Raw genomic sequence first — 20,422 nt, 5'->3', positions numbered from 1 at the left:
TTTAAGCTTTTTTCTTTTTTTTATTAATGCATCAAACATTAAACCGAATGAACAGATAGAGTATCTACAACAGGGGTGGCCAAACTTTAGAAAGATTACTTATGTTTTTATTAGTGTAGTAACCATGTTACTTATTACCAGATTAATTGCCATTTGTATTACCACAATTTTACTACAAATAGTAAATTTGTGGTTACAACAAATTAAAAAATATGCTTAATGGAATGAAAACATGCTTTATATTTTTTAATGGGAAATCATTTCATGTGCATTACTAGATAGTTATTACATATCATCATCATGCTGTTAAAAACAGAGGCAAGCAGTTTTGGGTTTTTTAAAGGGACATTCCACTTTTTTAAAATTTTCCAGCTCCCCTAGAGTTAATAATTTGATTCTTACCGTTTTGGAATCCGTTTAGCTGATCTGGCGCTAGCACTTTTAGCATAGCTTAGCACAATCCATTGAATCTGATTAGATCATTAGCATTGCGCTAAAAAATAACCCAAAGAGTTTCGATATTTTTCTATTTAAAACTTCAAAATAAACTAAAATAGTCCCCTGCTGTTGAAAGTAACCAAGGGGACTATTTTTGGGCAGTGTGTAATATCACTGCGCCTGCTGCAGCCATGTAACATCAGCAAAGTCCTTGATTATTACGCCAGTTTGAGAGTTTAGTTCCTAGCCAGATCTGCCTAGAAAATCACAACTTTTAATTTTCTGTTGTCTTAGTACATGATGTAACTACAGAAGAGTCAAGTTTTAAATAGGAAAAATATCAAAACTCTTTGGTTATTTTTTGGCGCAATGCTAATGGTCTAATCAGATTCAATGGATTGTGCTAAGCTATGCTAAAAGTGCTAGCGCTAGACCCGGAGATCAGCTGAATGGATTCCAAAATGGTAAAAATCAAATTTTTAACTCTAGGGGAGCTGGAAAATTAGCATATTTTCTAAAAAAAAAAAAGTGGAATGGCCCTTTAAATGGCAATACCTCTTGGCAAATCACTAACATCAGACAGAAGTCAGTATGTGTTAAGTATATTGCTGTCCATTCAGTTTTAAACGCACAACATTCAGGTGTTAGTTTTTCTATTTTGTTGCGCTCGTGCCCTTATTTGCCAGTCAAGTTTTTTAGCACAGGCGACATCATTTGGACGTTGATGGTATTGCAACAAATGAGTCATTCTGGACCAAAATCATACTGTTTAATATAATTATAAACTGCTTAGCGGGCCAGATAAAAGTGCCCGGCAAGCCCTAGTTTGCCCACCACTGCTCTACAGGAATAAAATCACATTTTATTTGTGAAACTTTGCATGGATAATTTATAAGAAAAGCGAAAAGATCAATAAATACAATAAAAAAGATAAACATATGCAGAGGAAACATTATTCATCAGTGGTATTATTAAAAAAAAACATAATATTTCAAAAATCTGTTAATTTTCTTGTTTTTAACCAACCTAAGAAATGCTTGAACTTAAAAAAGGAAATGTGGAAAGTAGGCTGCGAGTTAAAGCATTTTTGTTTATGAATAAAAAAAAATCCAAACAAAATTAAAATTAACAACAATTAATTGGAATATTAGTTGTGCCTTCATAGTAACAAATTATGTATCAAGGTGCTTACTTATACATTTTCCAAAATTTTTATTTCATTTGAGTTTTGTCACAATGGAAAAAAATGGGTCATTTTTCAACAAAATGAGCAAGAATTGTCAACATCCATATATTTTGCCACAGTATCTTTCACAGGATATATTTTTTGTAAGATCAAAAGATAAAACGAATTTCTTTGAATTTATGGATTTGAGGCATGCATAAGATTAATCTATAATTACATAAAAGATGCCCAATAACGTTAAATATGCTTATTCCATCTAAAATCAAATCTTTTTGTGTGTCATTATTACTAAAACTTGGATGATATTTAACAAGGTGATTTAAACCGGAAGTAACCACTTAAAGCACTGCATTGTATCTTTCTGTTCATAAATTCCCCTTACCATTTAAAGCCTGCAGAAGGCGTGGCCTCCATGTGGGTGTGTGTGACGTGGGCGGTGTCCCTCTGACACCCCATTGGCTGCGCTCCTAGCCAATAACGTCGTGGCAGAAGGGAGTGTAGCTCGTTCACGAGTACTACGACCATTCACTTCGGGTTCACCGCGCGTTCTGGACAGCAACGTGGATTCTCGGATTTCTGCGAGTTCGAGTTCAAGTTCGTCGTGTTTGTCGTATTGTGGCTGTGACCGGGCCGTGTACTGGCTGAGGTAGTAGTTTGTGCTGTTGGTTTGGGATGTGACATTGCCCGTTATGGAGATGACTGCGCAAGCTACTCCCTTGCCAGTGCCAGGCACGCGCTTCCCGCCGCTTCGGATTCCGGATCTTCTGGAAAAATGTGCTGAATGTGTTTGTGTGATATTCATGAATGTGAGATTTATTCTGATAGTTATGTTAATATGGTAAGTGTCAAATAAATGTATATTGTGCTAAATAACTCTGATTTTCCTGTAATTTATCATTTATTTTACTTTTAATCATTGCTGTAGAAAGTGAATCGTAAATATGCTATACCATTCATTTTTTCCTTATTAAAGTGCTGTGTTTTCTGTCGAGTGCAGCAGAAAAGCACATATTACCCTCGGGCACGAGACGGGTAGGGTTATTAATTTGAAAAAAATGCTTGATTTTGCCCTTGGGATGTGTAATACATGTAGGTCATACTCTACTGTTGCTATGAAGAGAGCTGTGACGTGGCTGCATCTGCCCACTACAGTAGAATCATCGGTTGTGACGTCACAAGGTACCTGCCGTAGTTCTGGCTGTCAGTCAATGCAGCTGCGCAGAGAATAAAGCTCGTTTCATTCAATCGTGTCGATTAAAGCTTGCAGAAGTAGATCGTGACGATTTAAACTATGCACACAATGGGTATGTGACGTGTCTGTGATGTACATGTGGCCCTATAGTTTAGGATTAAATGACAAGACCCCCAAATAATCCAGAATGTTAATGGCACGTGTAAACCATGATATTCTCACTATTGGGGGTCTCATGCATTTGATATATGAATATTAAACTGCGCTGACTTATCTATGAATATTCATAATTTCTTAAACACAGCCGTGCAGAAAAAGGGTTAAGGTCAGTTAAATAATTATTGTATGACTAAAAAAATCCAAACAAAATAAAAATATAACAACGATTTATTGGAATATTAGTTGTGCTTTCATAGTAACACCTTATGTCTTTTAACTGAAAGGATTTGGAAGTATCAAGGTGCTTACTTAAAATTGTGGATTTTTTTAATTTTCCAATTTTATCAACCAATATTTCTTGGATCCACTGAAGTTTTTTTCAGCAATGTTAAATCCATCTGTACTCATTATAAGGTCTGTACATGTATTGTTACATTACCTCTCACAGAATTTTGCAACCCTATGGAAATTACACCAGAATATATGGGAATTTTGGCACATGGATGAAGATGGGTCAGATTTTTGTATGTGATGCAGTTTGTAAAAATTACCAACATTATGAATAATTGCCTTTAATTCCTTAAGTTTCCAACTTGGAATTTTCAAAAACTCCAGGGGTCTCATTTATAAAGCGTGCGTACGCACAAAACGGGGCTTGAAACGTGCATATGCCAGTTCCCACGCAAGGGTTGTGATCTATATTAAAAAAAAACTTGATGGGAAAATGGGCTTGCAGGGTGGGATCTGAGGTAATTCATGTACGCACATTTGCAGGTGATCTGTGATTTATAAAGGGAACATTGCTTTGTTTTATAAGTCGTAATATTTTTTGGCCTTTTTTGGCTTTTGTGCGCACTCAGACTTTTAGAAAAGGATCCTATGCACAGTTTTATAAATGAGACCCCACAGTTCTGCAACCTTATTGTGAGAGGACACAAATGATTTGTAAATTTTATATAACACACATGTATGTGCTCAGTTTGTCTCTCATCTGGTGTAGATGTTGTGTATGTAGGTGGTCACAGTTAACTCATTCCCTGCCAGCCTTTTTTGTTGCCCGCCAGCATTTTTTTGTGATTTTCACACAATGCCTTCTGGGAAAATTTTCAATATCTCAAATGAAAGATGACCATCTGCTTTCAAACAAACAAAACTAACACAATTCCTTTACAAAAATGCAATTATTTCAACTTTTGGCTAAGAATTTGTTAGAGATCAGATTCAAAACAATGATCAAAACATACACAGAGTTAAAAATGTATTAAATTCGTTTTTTGTCATCTAGTGGATAATAGCGGAATTACAGGTTACCGTAAAAACTCATCAGGAAAGCGTCGTTGGCAGTGAAATGTTTTATCTTAATTGACAAAATAACTCGTCTATGGCGGGGAAACAGTTAACTGGATTTTAAAGATGAAGTTCACGATTAACCGCAGTCATTCTTTGAAATTATCCAACATTATATTCAGTCTTATCTGATCCTCAAGGATGTGTAGGCTGAAAACCTTTCATATCAGATTTTTTCAGTGTTTGTGTGTTCATGACCTGCAGATGAAGTTCATATTCCTGTTTAAACTCTATAGAGATGACGTTAACAGCAGAAGAATGAATTGTTCGATGTAAATGTGAGCTCTGCAGTCTCGGCTGGGAATGTTATTATCACAGCTGTGTGTGGCTCTGATGTTGAAACCATTCATTTATCAAATATTTGAATATGAACTCGCACACCGAGATCCTCAGACTTGGACCGCATCCGGCACTGCATTCCCAAGAATCATTCATATGATTCTAACCAAGAAGGAAGAAAAATCTACATTTGCTAAAAAGAAAACGTCTTCCTGTATTTTTTGTGAAGCAGATATGCTGCTGCTTTTCACACATATCCAGGCAATACAGTGAGAAGTATTAAAGGGGACATTTCACAAGACTTTAAGATAAAATAAATATAAATAAAATAAATCCCAAAGTACATATGTGAAGTTTTAGCTATAAACAATTTATTATAGCATGTTAAAACAATATGCAGTTTTTTGTGTGTTAACTTTTGAATGCAAATGAGTTGATCTCTGCTGTAAATGGCAGTGCTGTGGTTGGATAGTGCAGATTAAGGGGTGGTATTTTCCCCTTCTGACATCACAAGGGGAGCCAAAATTCAATTACCTATTTTTCAAATGCTTGCAGAGAATGATTAACCAAAACAAAGTTACTAGGTTGATATTTTTCACATTTTCTAGGTTGATAGAAGCGCCTGGAGCCCAATTATAGCACTTAAACGTAGAAAAAGTCATTTTCATGAAGTCATTAAGTACAAAATTAGTGCATGAAAAAATTTATCTTTACACTACCATACATAAAATTCTTTAGATATCTTTTTTGCATTTTTGTGTGGGTCCACCATCCCATCTTTGCTTTAAATATTATGACTTAAAAAATATTTAGATAAAATGCACATTTTTGTCATATCCCCAGAATTTCACTCAGTCCTGTTACTCAACACGTTCCGCTCTCGGAAAAGTTAGGAATATCCCACAAGTCACATTTTTAAGAAGGAGTGACATCAAATAGATCTTTTGAAGGCCATACACTGCAAAAAATTATTTTCAAGAAAAATTTTGTCTTGTTTTCAGTTAAAATATCTAAAAACTCTTAAATTAAGATGCTTTTTCTTGATGAACAAAACGACCAATGAAAATAAGTCTAGTTTTTAGACCAAAAGTGTCAAATTTAAATGATTTTGTGCCTAAAACAAGCAAAAAAATCTGCCAATGGGGTAAGCAAATTTTTCTAGAATTTAGTGTTTAAAAAAAAATGTTCAAAGATTTTTTTGCTTACCCCACACTGCAAAAAATGATTTTCAAGAAAAAAATTCTTAGTATTTTTGTCTTGTTTTCAGTAAAAAATATCTAAATATTCCTAAATTAAGATGCTTTTTCTTGATGAGCAACCCAAGAAAATAAGTCTAATTTCTAGACCAAAAATATCAAATTTAAGTGATTTTGTGCATCAAGCAAGAAAAAAAATCTGCCAATGGGGTAAGCAATTTTTTGTTTTAATTTAGTGTTTAAGAGAAATGTTCAAGATTTGCTTGTCGCTTAAATTTGATATGTTTGATCTAAAAACTAGACTTATTTTCTTGGGTTGTTTTGCTCATCAAGAAAAAGCATCTTAATTTAAATTTTTTAGATATTTTTATTAAAAACAAGACAAAAAATACTAAGAAAATTTTTCTTGAAAATATTTTTTGCAGTGTTTGATGATCAAAAGTCACTTTTCTCATTTTCTTTATATTTTATGATATTGATGCTATGACTGTGAATGTCAATCCTAATGTTCAGTCTGTTACCTATATCATTTATTTGACGTTATTGATTTATTTAAAAAAAAAAATATTTAATGCAGCTATTTCATTGCTAAATCTATGCTAAAAACTCCACTAAAAAACCATGCTAAAAATAAACTAGTTACCTGATTGACCAATACTTCAATTGGGATGAGTTACAATATGCAAATGGCACTGATTCGGTGGAATGGCCCGTATATTACGGCACACTTGAACAGTTTCAGACATTACATAATGCACAGGAATAAAAATTACTCTTTCATTTCTTATTTTCTTTAATGAGACATTATTCAACATTAATGGAGCTACACAAGGAGTTTATGAATCATTTCGTGTGTGTGTTTGTGCACTACCCAGACAGCTCTTCTTTAGTACGCATGCTATGGCCTTGCAGTTTGGTCCACCCACAACACACACATACACACTCACATCTCCAGCCAAATGACTCTGGTGTTGTGGTGAGCAGATGGCCGCTCATGAGGAGTTTGTGTGTATAGATGTGAATCTCCTCAGACGATCACAGCGGGTTTGTGCTGTAGAAGAGGAAGATGATACTGTGAACATGATGCACGTAGATCAGAGCTCATCGGACCTCCACACAGGAGCTCTGGAGAACAGATTGCAGGTAGGAGTTCATGTGTATAAAAATCAAAGCAGTCATTTACTAAAAAACATCCTGAAGGAGGCACAGAAATCATTCTTGGATATTCCTAACTTAATAACCATGAACATCTAAGATTAAAATATAGTTTCACTGCTTTAAAAATAAAAATCGTACGGTACATTACACAGCAAATGAAAATTTTCCTTAAATGATTTGAATGTATTTAACAATGTTGGGCCTAAACTTGACTCTCGATGGATCCCAAGAGCAAAATCGTCAAAAACGTCTGTCCATTATCTTAAAGAGTAATCCAGTCAGGATATACAAGTTACAGCAAGAGTTGCTTTGATTTTTACCAAACACAAAATGGAGAAGATAAATGAATATCCTGAACGCAAAACAAAACATGGCCGGTTCCGCCTAGCTGCCAAATGAGTTTTCTGTGAATAAACAATCTGTGGAGGGTTCACATCTGTCCACAGAGAACTTCAAAGAACCAGCAGAGCCTCATGGAGACATTGTGCAAACTTATAACTTAAACTGTATACCAAAATCCCACAGACACACAGAGAGAGAGGTTTGAAATATTGCTGTGGGTCTTCAGAGCAGCTGTTCACTTTAACCAGGTCTTAAAAGTCAAGATCATTAACTGAGGTCAAACGCACAGCAGTATCTCTTCAATCCAGCAGATCGCTGTGTGACTCTGTAAAGGTTGGGAATGAACAGATTTGGCTTCGTGATTGGTCAGCTCAGTTGGGTTTGCTTATTGCTGTGCATCAGAGGGATTATGAAGACCGAGATGTCGTCTCCAGACCCCAGTCTGTCTCCAGCTATTCTCCAACCTCGGTCTCTCAAGACACCCCTGGCCTTCATGATAAGGTCTTGCGCTGCCATAGTGTACCTAAAATGACCAAGAACAGACTTAACAGACAACCTAATGTTCATCTGATACAGGTTCAGTCCTCCATTTTTACCAAGTTTCACCCAATTGTGTCACCAAACTCATGATTTGAAGTCTTTTTTTTACTTTTGTGAAAATCACAATAAATGCTGGAAGGGAACTTTAAAAAAAAAAGGCTGGCGGCGGATGAGTTAATAAAACACTTATTTTAACTCTTTTGTATACTCCCCTAAAACACAATAATCAATCATACTGTAGGGTTGCATTAGTAGATGGTTGGCAAAGCTCAACCAACAGAGATAAACCTGCCTGTGTTGGTCATCAGGGTCACAGTTTCCAAGGAAACCAGAGACGGCCTCTGCCACTTCTTGATTGGAGAGAACATCCCAAAGGCCATCTGTAGCCAGGACCATGACATCATCAGCGCCATGTTCATACTGAGAGAGGTTATAGACCTTCACCTGTTGAAATGACATCATCCTTTAGTTACATTTATAGTATTTTACCTTATCTTAAATACTATAAAAGATTTAAGGTTTAATCAAAATGTAACACAATGTAATGCATACTGTAACACTATAACGCATACTGTAACACTATAACCAATACTGTAACACATACTGTAACACTATAACCAATACTGTAACACATACTGTAACACTATAACCAATACTGGAACACACACTGTAGCACTATAACCAATACTGTAACCGTTCTGTAACACTATAATGCATACTGTAACGCATACTGTCACACTATAATGCATATTGTAACACAAACTGTAACAAATGCTGTAACACTATAACCAATACTGTAAAACATACAGTAACACTACAATGCATACTGTAACACTATAACCAATACTGTAACATATACTGTAACGCTACAATGCATACTTTAACACTAGAACAAATACTGTAACGCATACTTTAACAGTGTAATGCATACTATAAAAATACTGTAACACTATAATGCATATTGTAATACACACTTTAACAAATACTGTAACACTATAATGCATACTGTAACACAAACTGTAACAAATACTGTAACACTATAACCAATATTGTAATGCATACTGTAACACTATAACGCACACTGTAACACAAACTGTAACAAAAACTATAATACTATAACCACATACTGTAACACTATAACCAATACTGTAAAACATACAGTAACACTACAATGCATACTGTAACACTATAACCAATACTGTAAAACATACAGTAACACTACAATGCTTACTGTAACACTATAACCAATACTGTAAAACATACAGTAACACTACAATGCTTACTGTAACACTATAACCAATACTGTAAAACATACAGTAACACTACAATGCATACTGTAACACTATAACCAGTACTGTAACGCATACTGTAACACTACAATGCTTACTGTAACACTAGAACAAATACTGTAACGCATACTGTAAGAGTGTAATGCATACTATAAAAATACTGTAGCACTATAATGCATATTGTAACACAAACTGTAACAAATACTTTAACACTATAATGCAGTCTGTAATGCATACTGTAACACTATAACCCATACTGTAACACAAACTGTAACAAATACTGTAACACTAGAACAGATACTGTAACGCATGCTGTAACAGTGTAATGCATACTATAAAATACTGTAGCACTATAATGTATATTGTAACACAAACTGCAACAAATACTGTAACACTATAACAATACTGTAATGCATACTGTAACGCTATAACGCACACTGTAACAAACTGTAACAAAAACTATAATACTATAACTAATACTGTAATGCACACTGTAACACTATAATGCATACTGTAAAACTGTAACAGATACTGTAACACTGTAACGCATACTGTAACGCCTACTATAACACATAATGTGAATCTACTGTAAAAGCATACTGTAATACTGTCTGTAACACATAATGTGATGCATACTGTTATAACACTGTGACAAAATATCTATAAATAAATTGTAATGTTTAAATGCTGCAGTAGTCACATACTGCATTTCTGATTGAATGTAAATCAAAATATACTGTCTGTATAAAGTGAATAAAATGACAGCATGAACCATGATGATACACCAAACTCAGTATGAGAGCAAGACTTTGTCTGGGTGAGACAAAACAGATCTAACAGGGTTATTCCCAGAAACAAATAGACTCCTGGGATCCAGGATGGATCTGTCTACTGCTATCTGGGTGGGATTGTGAATGCGTATAGACAGACACCAGAAGTATGCATCGGTCAGTCTATGATGATCCAATCCCAACTATTTCACCTATAAACCCCAGCGTTTACACGACAGACAGTAAATGAGCCACTCGACTGCAGACAGCACACCACAAACATGTTACACAAGAGCCTTACAGGAGGAAATGTGTGAGGAAAAGATCAAAGAGAAGCTAGAAATGAAAAAACTCATCCAAACTACAGTCGAGACGGCTGAACCAGCGCTGAACTCCACGCGGTGTGTGAATTAAAGATCAAGAGAGCTTCAGAAGACTTCACTTACTACAACACAGATCTGTACTGCTCTCAATAACACCAGATGAGAAATAAAACTGACGTAGAGATGCCACTGTACATCCAAAAACACAATGTGGCACATTTAAAAGTCATGATAACACTATGGTACAAGTTGGTGTGTTTTTGTTAGTGTCTTAAATCTGTAATGGTGTTATATAATACGGTTATATAATCCAAAATATTATAAAAAAGTTTATTAAAGACATCTGACCTCTGGAGAACAGGAGAGGAACGGTTTGATGAAGATGTCCGAGTCGTGAACCTTCAGATCGTGATCACCGAGACCGCGAGTGATGCCGATAGTGGCCAGAACCCGAGCCTATCATACAAATACACAACATTTCATATTAGCTATTTTATAAACAATACAACATCAAAACATGTTCACAAAACATTTTACTTCTTTAATACTAATTATTTCCTAGTGAAACAGAAAGTGAAGTTGGTTTATATTATTTTTATATATAATATTAAGTTAATCATTCAATTGCAACTCATTTGTTTCATTTCCATTTTGCAAAACAGATGATTTTGCATAATGTTGATTTTTTGATATAGGTTTGATTTAAATGTCTCTCGTATATAACTTTCTAATTCATTCATAAAGACCTGCATTCATCTTCTGTATAAAATTTTTTATTTAAACTAAATATTCAGCTGACAATAATAAAGAGAGGATTTGTGCAGGTTTGTCATATTTCTAAGTCCACGTCAGTATCTGTTTATGCATAAGTGTATGGTACCTTTTTTCCTTCTCCATATATGAGTGGAAACTTCAGATCGTCTTCCTGGACTGTTTTATATGCCCTACACAACACAACAAACACTGAAACATAACTCATATAAAACAAAACTCACTGGAGACAGAGATATCGCTATACAGTTTCATGCAAGTATAGCTAAGATTGCTTGCCGTTTCACACACATTACAAAAAATGCATAGAAAATGTGTATGGGATTTGTCCAGGGATTGTTTGATTTTGGTTCATTCACACTGCCAATGGTTTTCTGAAAGACATGTATTATGTTTGCAATCATGCACTTGGTGGATTTTTCTTAAGTTGGCTTATTATCTGCAATTTTTCTCCCAGGAAACCACACACATGCATTTTTGTTTATGGTAAGATTATAAACAATTGCATTTATAAACGCGCAGTTCTAATATGCTGGCGAATGAGCTCAATTTAAGCACCGATAGTGAGGACCCTTACGACAGTTAAACAAAAAAACACGGTTACTGTAGTAAAAACCATGGTTACCACAAAATAACCATGCTTTTGGTAATAGTAATCAATACACCAAAAAAACATGGTTACTACACTTTTACCTAAAAAAAAAAAACATTGTTAATTTTCTTAAGGGCGAGCTCCCTGATCTCTGCTTCAATCCAGTATGCAGATATTTTTCATTGCGAATGTTGAGCCCCTACTACCGCGGGCGCACGCGAAATTACCGCGGGCGCACCTGAAACTACCGCGGGTGCACCTGAAACTACCGCGGGTGCACCTGAAACTACCGCGGGCGCACCTGAACAGGGGACATGGAGGGGACATGGAGCAAAAATTTTATAAAGTTTAGCTTTGCGTGCGCACCCAAACTATCGCGTGGGCACGTGAAACTTTCGCCTTTACGTGCGCAAGCGAAAGTTTCACGTGAGCACGGAAACTAAACTTAAAAAAATATCTGCACATGAAGGTTTCGCGTGAGCACATGAAACTAAACTTTTGATTTTTTTACTCGAATGTCACCTTAGGGGCCCGGTAGCATTTAAAATCTTTACGAAAATTAAACAAACAACAACTTCAAAATAACCATGGTTTTGCTAATAGTAATCCATACACCAAAAAAAAACATGGTTACTACACTTTTACCACAAAATCGTGGTTAATTTTTGCCAGGGCTGATCTCTGCTTCAATCCAGTTTGCGTATATTTTTCATTGTGAATCTGCATTTAAAACCTTTACCAAAAAAACATGGTTACTACACTTTTACCACAACAAAAACCACGGTTAATTTTGGTAATTTTCATAACTCCCGTGTCAAAAAGCTAAAGGATAACTTCTTGTTGCAATGACATACGTGCGTCCTCACTATGGCACGCTGCTTATGGGATTGTTTTATTCACACAGGATGCGTTTCTTAAATGTTATGGCAGTGTTATTAGGTCCCCTTTATGGGAAAGATCCCAGAAACAATTATGGTACTCATTTGCATTCACACAGAAGGCACGCTGGAAATTGTATGGGACTTTTCTGAAATGAAACATGCTGTGTGAATGAATGTTTGAGTTCATATTGAGAATTAATCTAAGCAGAGAAAAGACTGATAAGATCTTTTGTAATGTGAGAGACACATCTGACTTTAGTGAGAACCAGTTGAGATATATCTCAGATGTGATTGTAATGTCCTGTGGGATTAAAACTGAGAGAGAACTGACCATCCGTTCATAGTGAAGTCTCTGTATAACATCCTCTTCCCAACTTCTTTCTTCGTGACTCTTCGAGGGAACTCCAAGTGTGTGAAGTCATTTCCTAACAGAGACGGCTGAAGATGAGCCTGGAGATTAACAAAAGAAAGGATTTAGGGTCTTGCTTTTGATGCTTAAAATGTAAACATTTTGGAACGACAGACAAACGAAAACAATGTTATAATACCGAGTTTAACTGTATTTCTCACCAGGAACTGAAGTCTCTGACGTTCCGACTCCGGAGTAAAAGAGTTGGACATGGGAATAATCTCTCCACCACGTATGATGAGAGCCCTTACAAACAAAATCAAGCCTTATAGCATCATAACATCATGGTATAACATTTAAACAAAAAGTTTACAAATATATACAGTATTTATTATTAATGTAGCATTCTGGTATTGCATTAGCAGTGCAAAGGTCATGGGTTTCTAGATACATGCATAGCTTGAATGAACTGAAAGTCAATTTGGATGAAAGCATCTGCCGAATGCATTAATGAATATGTCAGTAATCTTGACATGAGCATATTTAAATAAGAGAGATGTGCTGTATTAAACTATAAATGGTTCCTCACCTGCTGTCCCCAGCATTGGCCACATACAGTTTCTCCAGTAAATGCATCACTACAAGAGCTGTACATCCACCTGAGATCGAGTACACAGATCTCTCTCGACCTATATGTACGTCCTAAAGATATTTAAACACACAAATACACACTGGATTTATGAATAAAGACTTTTATAATGAACAATGTAGTTGATAAAATGAAGTATTAGAGTATTATCCGATCTTTGTCTGCCATCTAGTGTCCATGTGTGTGTACTACACAGTGTGCACTTCATCTGTACTCATTCATTACCCCCAATAACATACAACATTTATTTTAAATAAATTATCTAACATATCAGTCATGAGAAACACATCTACTATAATAAAATTAAATATTTGGGTCAATGACATGAGGTTAATTATTTTGTGTCAGTATGGTTCAAATAAATGTAAAAGGTTTACAATTTTTACTAACATACTTTTTTCATTTTTGAGAACCAAGTCTAAAATTTCTGCTTTTATTTCATTCTGAAAGAATATTTAGGGGATAATTGCAAAGATGTTAATGTGGTGTAACCGGTCTGTGTGAATTGGTGTAACTACACTGCAAAAAATAATTTAAGAAAAAAATTCTTCGTATTTTTGTCTTGTTTTCAGTAAAATTATTATAAAAAAATGATGAGCAAGACAACCCAAGAAAATAAGTCTAGTATTTAGACCAAAAGTATAAAATTTAAGTGCTTTTGTGCATAAAACAAGCAAAAAAAAATCTGCCAATGGGGTAAGAAAATTTTTCTTGAATTTTTTTGCAATTTAGTATTTTTTTGAATTAAATTTTAAATATATTCATAAAAAATGTGGAATCTAGTTTAGTGTAATATGATTTTATTTTACATTATTTTTGCATCATTTGTTAAAGGTTATTTAGAAAACAGAGCTGTTTTTAGCAGATGTCATGTCATGACAAATATTACAAAAACACATTAAAATTTAATGTCATAAAAAAGTGTCATTTAAACATTAAAAACTAATAAAATTATATTTTAAAATGATTACACTTACATGCCATCAACATGGATAAAATATTTAATATCTCTCATTCTTTGACGCAATTGGTGGTTACACCATTTGACCTTTTCAGGTCCATTCAGTCTTAACTTTCATAATAAAAATGGTGCAAATGTAATTTTTTATTGCATAAAATAAACATAAATACACTATGTGGACTGAAATAAACCTGATGCATGCTTTTAAAACTAGTTTAAAAAAAAGATTTTTTAATTTATCATCTTTTCAAACTGTTTTTGTCACTGACCCATTTGCAATGTGTAAATTGTTTTTGCAGTATAAACAGTTGCTTTTGCTCAGCAGTTAAATGATGGTTTAGTTAAGATCACATGGGGTTTGCATCCAGTTGGTTTTTTCACACCAACTGGGCCCGGGCGGTACACAAATGTGACATAATTTTCCCTTAAAGGTGCAGTGTGTAATTTTTAGAAGGATCTCTTGACAGAAATGCAAAATCATATACAAAACTATATTATCAGGGGTGCATAAAGACCTTCTTATAACGAACCGTTATGTGTTTATTACCTTAGAATGAGAAATTTTTATCTACATACACCGAGGGTCCCCTTACATGGAAGCCGCCATTTTGTGCCTCCATGTTTCTACAGAAGCCCTTAATGGACAAACTTTTTTTACTAAGTTGTCTCCGACGATAACATTTCCGGTGCCGGCTCCCATAGCTTCTCTATGTGTTTCAAAAGCAAGGGGTGAGCAGTGGATTGAGCCGTTGATTGCAATTCGCACCTCACCACTAGATGCCGCTAAAATTTACACATTGCACCTTTAATAAATGAAACTTTATGGAGCAACATTATTAAGTTAAGACTCACCATCTCTTTAAATGCGTTCTCAATAGCTCCCACCACCAGACTCTCCTGTTTAATTTTCTTCTCCATGAAGAAGCGTGGAGCCATGGTGTTTGGAGACCCCGGGGCCCCGGCGGCCCCACGGAGAGATGCGGCCCTAGACAGGCCTCGCTGAGAGCAGGCGGCAGCGGGGTGAAGGTGATGTAAGGTGGTCTCCTCTCCCAGACAGGTGGGTGGTTGTAGTGATGGGTTCTGCAAGATTTCCAGCACCTCTTGAAGCTGTTCCTCGATGTGAAGGTGGAGGAATTTGGAAGCAAAAATAGCAGCGCCGAAACCTCCGTGACCGTCGAACAGACCCCAGTAGTGGAAGTTCAGCTCTTTGAGCTCCTAAACACACAGAAATATCAACATGCTTAAATATTAAGTTAAAAATAGTTCAGCTTTAGAAATGAAATCTCACTGCGTTCTCGACGGTCTCCAGTATATCAGCACCGGGCAGGGAAGAGCGCCTCTTGCTGGTTGGAGTGTAATTGGGGCTTGATGGGTCTGCAGGTCTTTTTCTGAGCTCCACCACTTCACAACATGCCTGGTCTTCATTCAATGCACTTTTACCCGCATTGATCACTCTGTAATGGAAACAAAGAGGTCATCATTACAGTTTCCATAAATACCATTTTAATATCAGATAATTACTTTAATCCAAAGACACTTAGTCATTAAGATGTCTTTTATTTGGAGATAATCCATTAACGGACACATTGGTGATTATTAATGGCTTGCAATTTATCTTGCCTGAGTTTGAACCAATGAGTTAGCAGCATTTTAATCCCTGTTTGATAACATAGTTTTAATAATACATTCAAGTCCTATCTCAGCGTGTGTCCGAAGGGCAGAATTCCAGTTCCTGAGCACATCTGAGATACCTGCATCCATCACTACAGGGTTACCATGGCAACCAGTTTCTTTAGCATCACTGGTTAGTTAGCATCTCATCTGACATCTGTCAGTCTGCTGAGCAGGTTACAGCAAAGCTCTTGTATACCATATGTATCATATAAGCTATTTTATGGTACTAAATAGCACTTAATGGCACTTTAAAACTTGTCCTAAAGACTCATTTGGAAGACAACTACATATAAGTAAAGAACTTTCCCCGCCATTGACAAGTTATCTTATCAATTAAAAGAAAACATTTGCATGAAGAAAACGTGTTCCTGATGAGTTTTTATGTTAATCTGCAATACCACAATTATCCACTAGATGGCACTTACCCAATTTATGAAAAAACTGAAGCATAAAAATTAATTTTACACTCCGTGTATGTTTTGATAATCGTTCTGAATCAGATCTCTAACAAAATTCCCTCACAAAAATGCTCTTATTTCAGCTTTTTGCTAAAAAAATATTTTTTAAGAAAAATACCCATATTTAAGAGTTTATAAGCAGAGAAAATAAAAAATAAAGATATAAATGTTTTTCCTGTTTTGTTTGTTTGTTTATAGTTTGTTTGAAAGCAGAGGGTCAGTTCTTTCATTTGATATATTTGTATGTTTATATATTTTTAGAAGAAAATTCCTGGAAGGCATTTTGTAAAACTTTTGTGAAAATCACAAAAAATGTTGGTGAGAAACTTAAAAAAAAGGCTTGCAGGGAATGAGTTTAAAGCACTTCAGCAATACATGATGGGACATTAATTTGACAACAAAAGCACACATACTGTACCTTAACACATACTATTAGATTAAAGGTGCAGTGTGTAAATTTTAGCGGCATCTAGTGGTAAGGCTACAAATTGCAACCAACGGCTCAATCCACTGCGCACCCCTCGCTTTTAAAACGTATAGAGAAGCTACAGTAGTCACCGCTGGAAAAACATGTCATTGTCGGAGACAACTTGGTAAAAAAAAGTTTGTCCGTTCAGGGCTTCTGTAGAAACATGGTGGCACAAAATGGCGACTTCCATGTAAGGGGACCCTCAGTGTATGTAGCTAAAATCTTCTCATTCTAAGGTAATAAAAACATAATGGTTCATTATGAAAGGTCTTTACACACCCCTGATAATAAAGTTTTGTATATAATTTTGCATTTCTGTCAAGAGATCCTTATAAAAATTACACACTGCACCTTTAATCTAATAATATATTTCCATGCGACTTTGCAAAAGCAGATATCAAAGTAAATGCAAAATAAAATGCACAAAAGTGAAAGTTTTCTAAGATCAGCCCAATCTAAGCTCATGCATTTCCATTGACAGTTGCTTTATATTATAGCTCATTTGATCATTAAAGCTGAAATAAATATGCAGACTGCAGTACAGAAGGACTGCTGATAGTGAAAGTTCTTCTCTTGTAATGTAATATGATCACAGATGAGACGGGTCACATTACTGGACCGAGAGCTCTCGCCCCATCTATCTCACTTCCACAAAACAAGACCTTACAGTAAGAGAAGTGAGTAAAAGTCACTTTTACATTCCCATATGAGGGAATCCAACATTCAAGTGGTATTTCTTTGAAAAGTAAAGATTTCAAAGCAATGACTCAAATCAACCTTATAAAGTATCTACAATTTACTTACGTCTGCGTTGTCTACACAATTATGTCAAATACACAATAATAACTATACAATATTCTGATCATCAGACAACAACATCTGGCAAATTTACACGAAGAACTCAAAACATTGCAAGTGTGTCTAAAAGGTGCAGTGTGTAGATTTTAGCGCCATCTAGCAGTGAGATTGTGAATCACGACCAATGGCTTAGTCCACCGTTTACCAAAATGCAGAGAAGCTACGGTAACACCACAGGACAAACAGGCTGTCGTCTAAAACAAAATACAGTAGTGACAAAATGCGCTTTGTAGAGTAGGTTGACCATTTATGGCTATGGTGGCGCAAAATGACGATTTCCATAGAAGTGGACCCGCAGTGAACGGCTCATTTTAAGGTAATAAACACATAACAGTTGATTATGTAAGGTATTTATACAGCACTAATAATATAGTTATGTATATAATATTGCATTTCTGTCATTAGATCCTTATAAAAGTTACACACTGCACCTTTAAAGTCAAATGATATAATGCTTATGTGAATTTGATACCATAGTTTTTAGACACCATGATACTGTAGATATGCATGAATTGCATTGAATAAACATGTACTGTTGTGGTTTTTTGTATTTAGTTTGATGTATTTAATATTTATGGTTTGAGGTTTTTAGTTGGTATTTATATGAAGTATGGCTATATGGACAACATTTATAGTGACATGCTGTCAGTTACCACAGACAATATATTCAACATTTATTTTAAACAAAGCCCACATTTGGTGCTTACAATAAAAGTTTATTAGGCACTGGAGTAAGGGGATATATAAAAGTGCACAAAGTGCTCATGACAGCAAAACCTCCTGCAATGAAGCCTGAAACCAAGACTAAGATGGATTGCTGGTTCTAGCTGGTCTCCCATAAGGTTGGGCTCTCAGCTGGTTTTAGTTGTGACAGTAAACCTGTGGTACTCGTTGAAACGCTTTTTTTATAAGGGAAATTATAATAAAAAGACGGAACAGTTTCACATGATCATGGTTATATTCTAACGCGCACATGCGCACTGGAATGCCCGCATAAAAATACGCGTAGATCACAGAGCACGAATGATTATCTCTCATTTCAACACACATGTGATTGTTAATATTAATAACTTAACTAGTAATTATTTTATTCTTACAAGTATTATTCTTTTCAAGAAACCAAAACATCCGCAGCTGCATGCGCGTCACAGCTGTGCACGTTCACGAGCCGAGCCCATGTACTGGTACTTACTCGGCGTATCCGGTGGTCCAGGGCAGCTTCGTGTCCTTCAGGATGACGATGGGTCTTGAGATGTGATCCGCCGAGCATTCAACCTCATCCGGCGACAGCGCGAGGAAATCCGGCCTGCTGTACGGAAACCGGAGAGGCAGATCGGCGAGACTCTCCTCACCACCGGAGCTCGAGGCCATGATGCCGCCGATGATGCTGGAGACCGCCGATCTCACGCGTGTGATCATGGTGTGTGTGTGTGTGTGTGTGTGTGTGCGTGCGTGTGTGTGTGTGTGTATGGAGGGGGTGTGTGTGCGCGTTGGCTGCGCGGAAACGCGCACTCGACGCGGGCGCAATAAAGATACCAACACACCTTGGACACACACGCGCGCGCACACACACACACACGCCTGCTTTAGTATTTACTAGAGTAAATTTTAGTTAATTGAAGTATACTAGTAGCCTACACGGTAACTACTACACTATGAGAGAGAGAGAGAGCGCGAGAGCGAGAGAGAGAGAGCGAGAGAGAGAGAGAGAGAGAGAGAGAGAGAGAGAGAGAGAGAGAGAGAGAGAGAGAGAGAGAGAATATTAGTGAAAGATTGAAAGATGAATGAAAGATAGTTATGAAATCCCATCTGGCAATTTTTAAAAATATACAAAAAATTGCCAGAAAATATATTTGCTGATATATATTTTTGGAATTTTTGGTTTATTTTGAAATATTTTTAAAAAATAAATAAACTTTAAAGCAATAAAAATGTATTTATAATTTTTTTATAAAGGAAATAATATTTTCATGTACACTGTAAAACCTAAAAAGTTAACTCCTTCAAACACTCTAAAAACAAACGGTGCTATATAGCACCAAAAGTGGTTCTTTGCTCATAATCATATAAAAGAACCATTTTTAGTGCCATATAGCACCTGTAAAGCACCCGTGTAGAACCAGATAGTGCTATGTAGAACCATATGTGGTGCTATATGGCCCCTATATGGTTCTACACAGGTGCTATACAGGTTCTCCAAAGGTTCTCCAAAGTGCCCCCATATGGTTCTACACAGGTGCTTCACCGGTGCTATATGGCACTAAAAACGATTCTTCTATGATAACGAGCAAAGAACCAGTTTTGGTGCTATATAGCACCGTTTGTTTTTAAGGTGTATGAGTTATGCACTTATATTTAAGTTCACACTACTTAGATATAAGTGCATAATTGCACATGACTCAAGTTTACAGTACTTAAATTTATGTGTTTTAAAACTTAAATGCCCTAATGCAACCCGTTTACTTAAATGGTTTGAGTTAAGTTAACTGTTAGGTATGTTACGAACCTGTAAACCAGTTTTAAAAGGTTGAACTTCAAAAA

At 35.8% G+C, this 20,422-nt stretch overlaps 1 protein-coding gene across 1 annotated transcript; it reads right to left on the bottom strand.

Moving 5' to 3' along the window:
- Nucleotides 1-6,572: 6,572 nt before the first annotated feature.
- Nucleotides 6,573-19,499, bottom strand: ppm1h (protein phosphatase, Mg2+/Mn2+ dependent, 1H). The gene is made up of 10 exons (XM_065277371.1): nt 19,074-19,499; nt 15,711-15,876; nt 15,275-15,637; nt 13,402-13,514; nt 13,034-13,118; nt 12,795-12,913; nt 11,100-11,163; nt 10,568-10,675; nt 8,130-8,281; nt 6,573-7,820 (listed from the first exon to the last, which is right to left on the bottom strand). Exons 1-10 carry the CDS (start codon nt 19,298-19,300, stop codon nt 7,664-7,666), a joined length of 1,554 nt encoding a protein of 517 aa, XP_065133443.1. The 5' UTR covers nt 19,301-19,499; the 3' UTR covers nt 6,573-7,663.
- Between the last annotated feature and the right edge of the window lie 923 nt (nt 19,500-20,422).

Source organism: Paramisgurnus dabryanus, chromosome 23, assembly GCF_030506205.2.
Source record: "Paramisgurnus dabryanus chromosome 23, PD_genome_1.1, whole genome shotgun sequence".
NCBI classification, from domain to species: Eukaryota; Metazoa; Chordata; class Actinopteri; order Cypriniformes; family Cobitidae; genus Paramisgurnus; species Paramisgurnus dabryanus.
The sequence above is the reverse complement of the archived record's forward strand: the minus strand, read 5'-3'. Positions and strand labels throughout refer to the sequence as shown.

Coding starts and splice junctions, on each gene's coding strand:
- ppm1h (XM_065277371.1), bottom strand. CDS start 19,300: ATGATCACACGCGTGAGATCGGCGGTCTCCAGCATCATCGGCGGCATC. Junction 15,638..15,710: donor TGGAGACCGTCGAGAACGCA/GTGAGATTTCAT, acceptor CTGTGTGTTTAG/GAGCTCAAAGAGCTGAACTT. Junction 8,282..10,567: donor TCCTCTCCTGTTCTCCAGAG/GTCAGATGTCTT, acceptor TCATTTCAACAG/GTGAAGGTCTATAACCTCTC.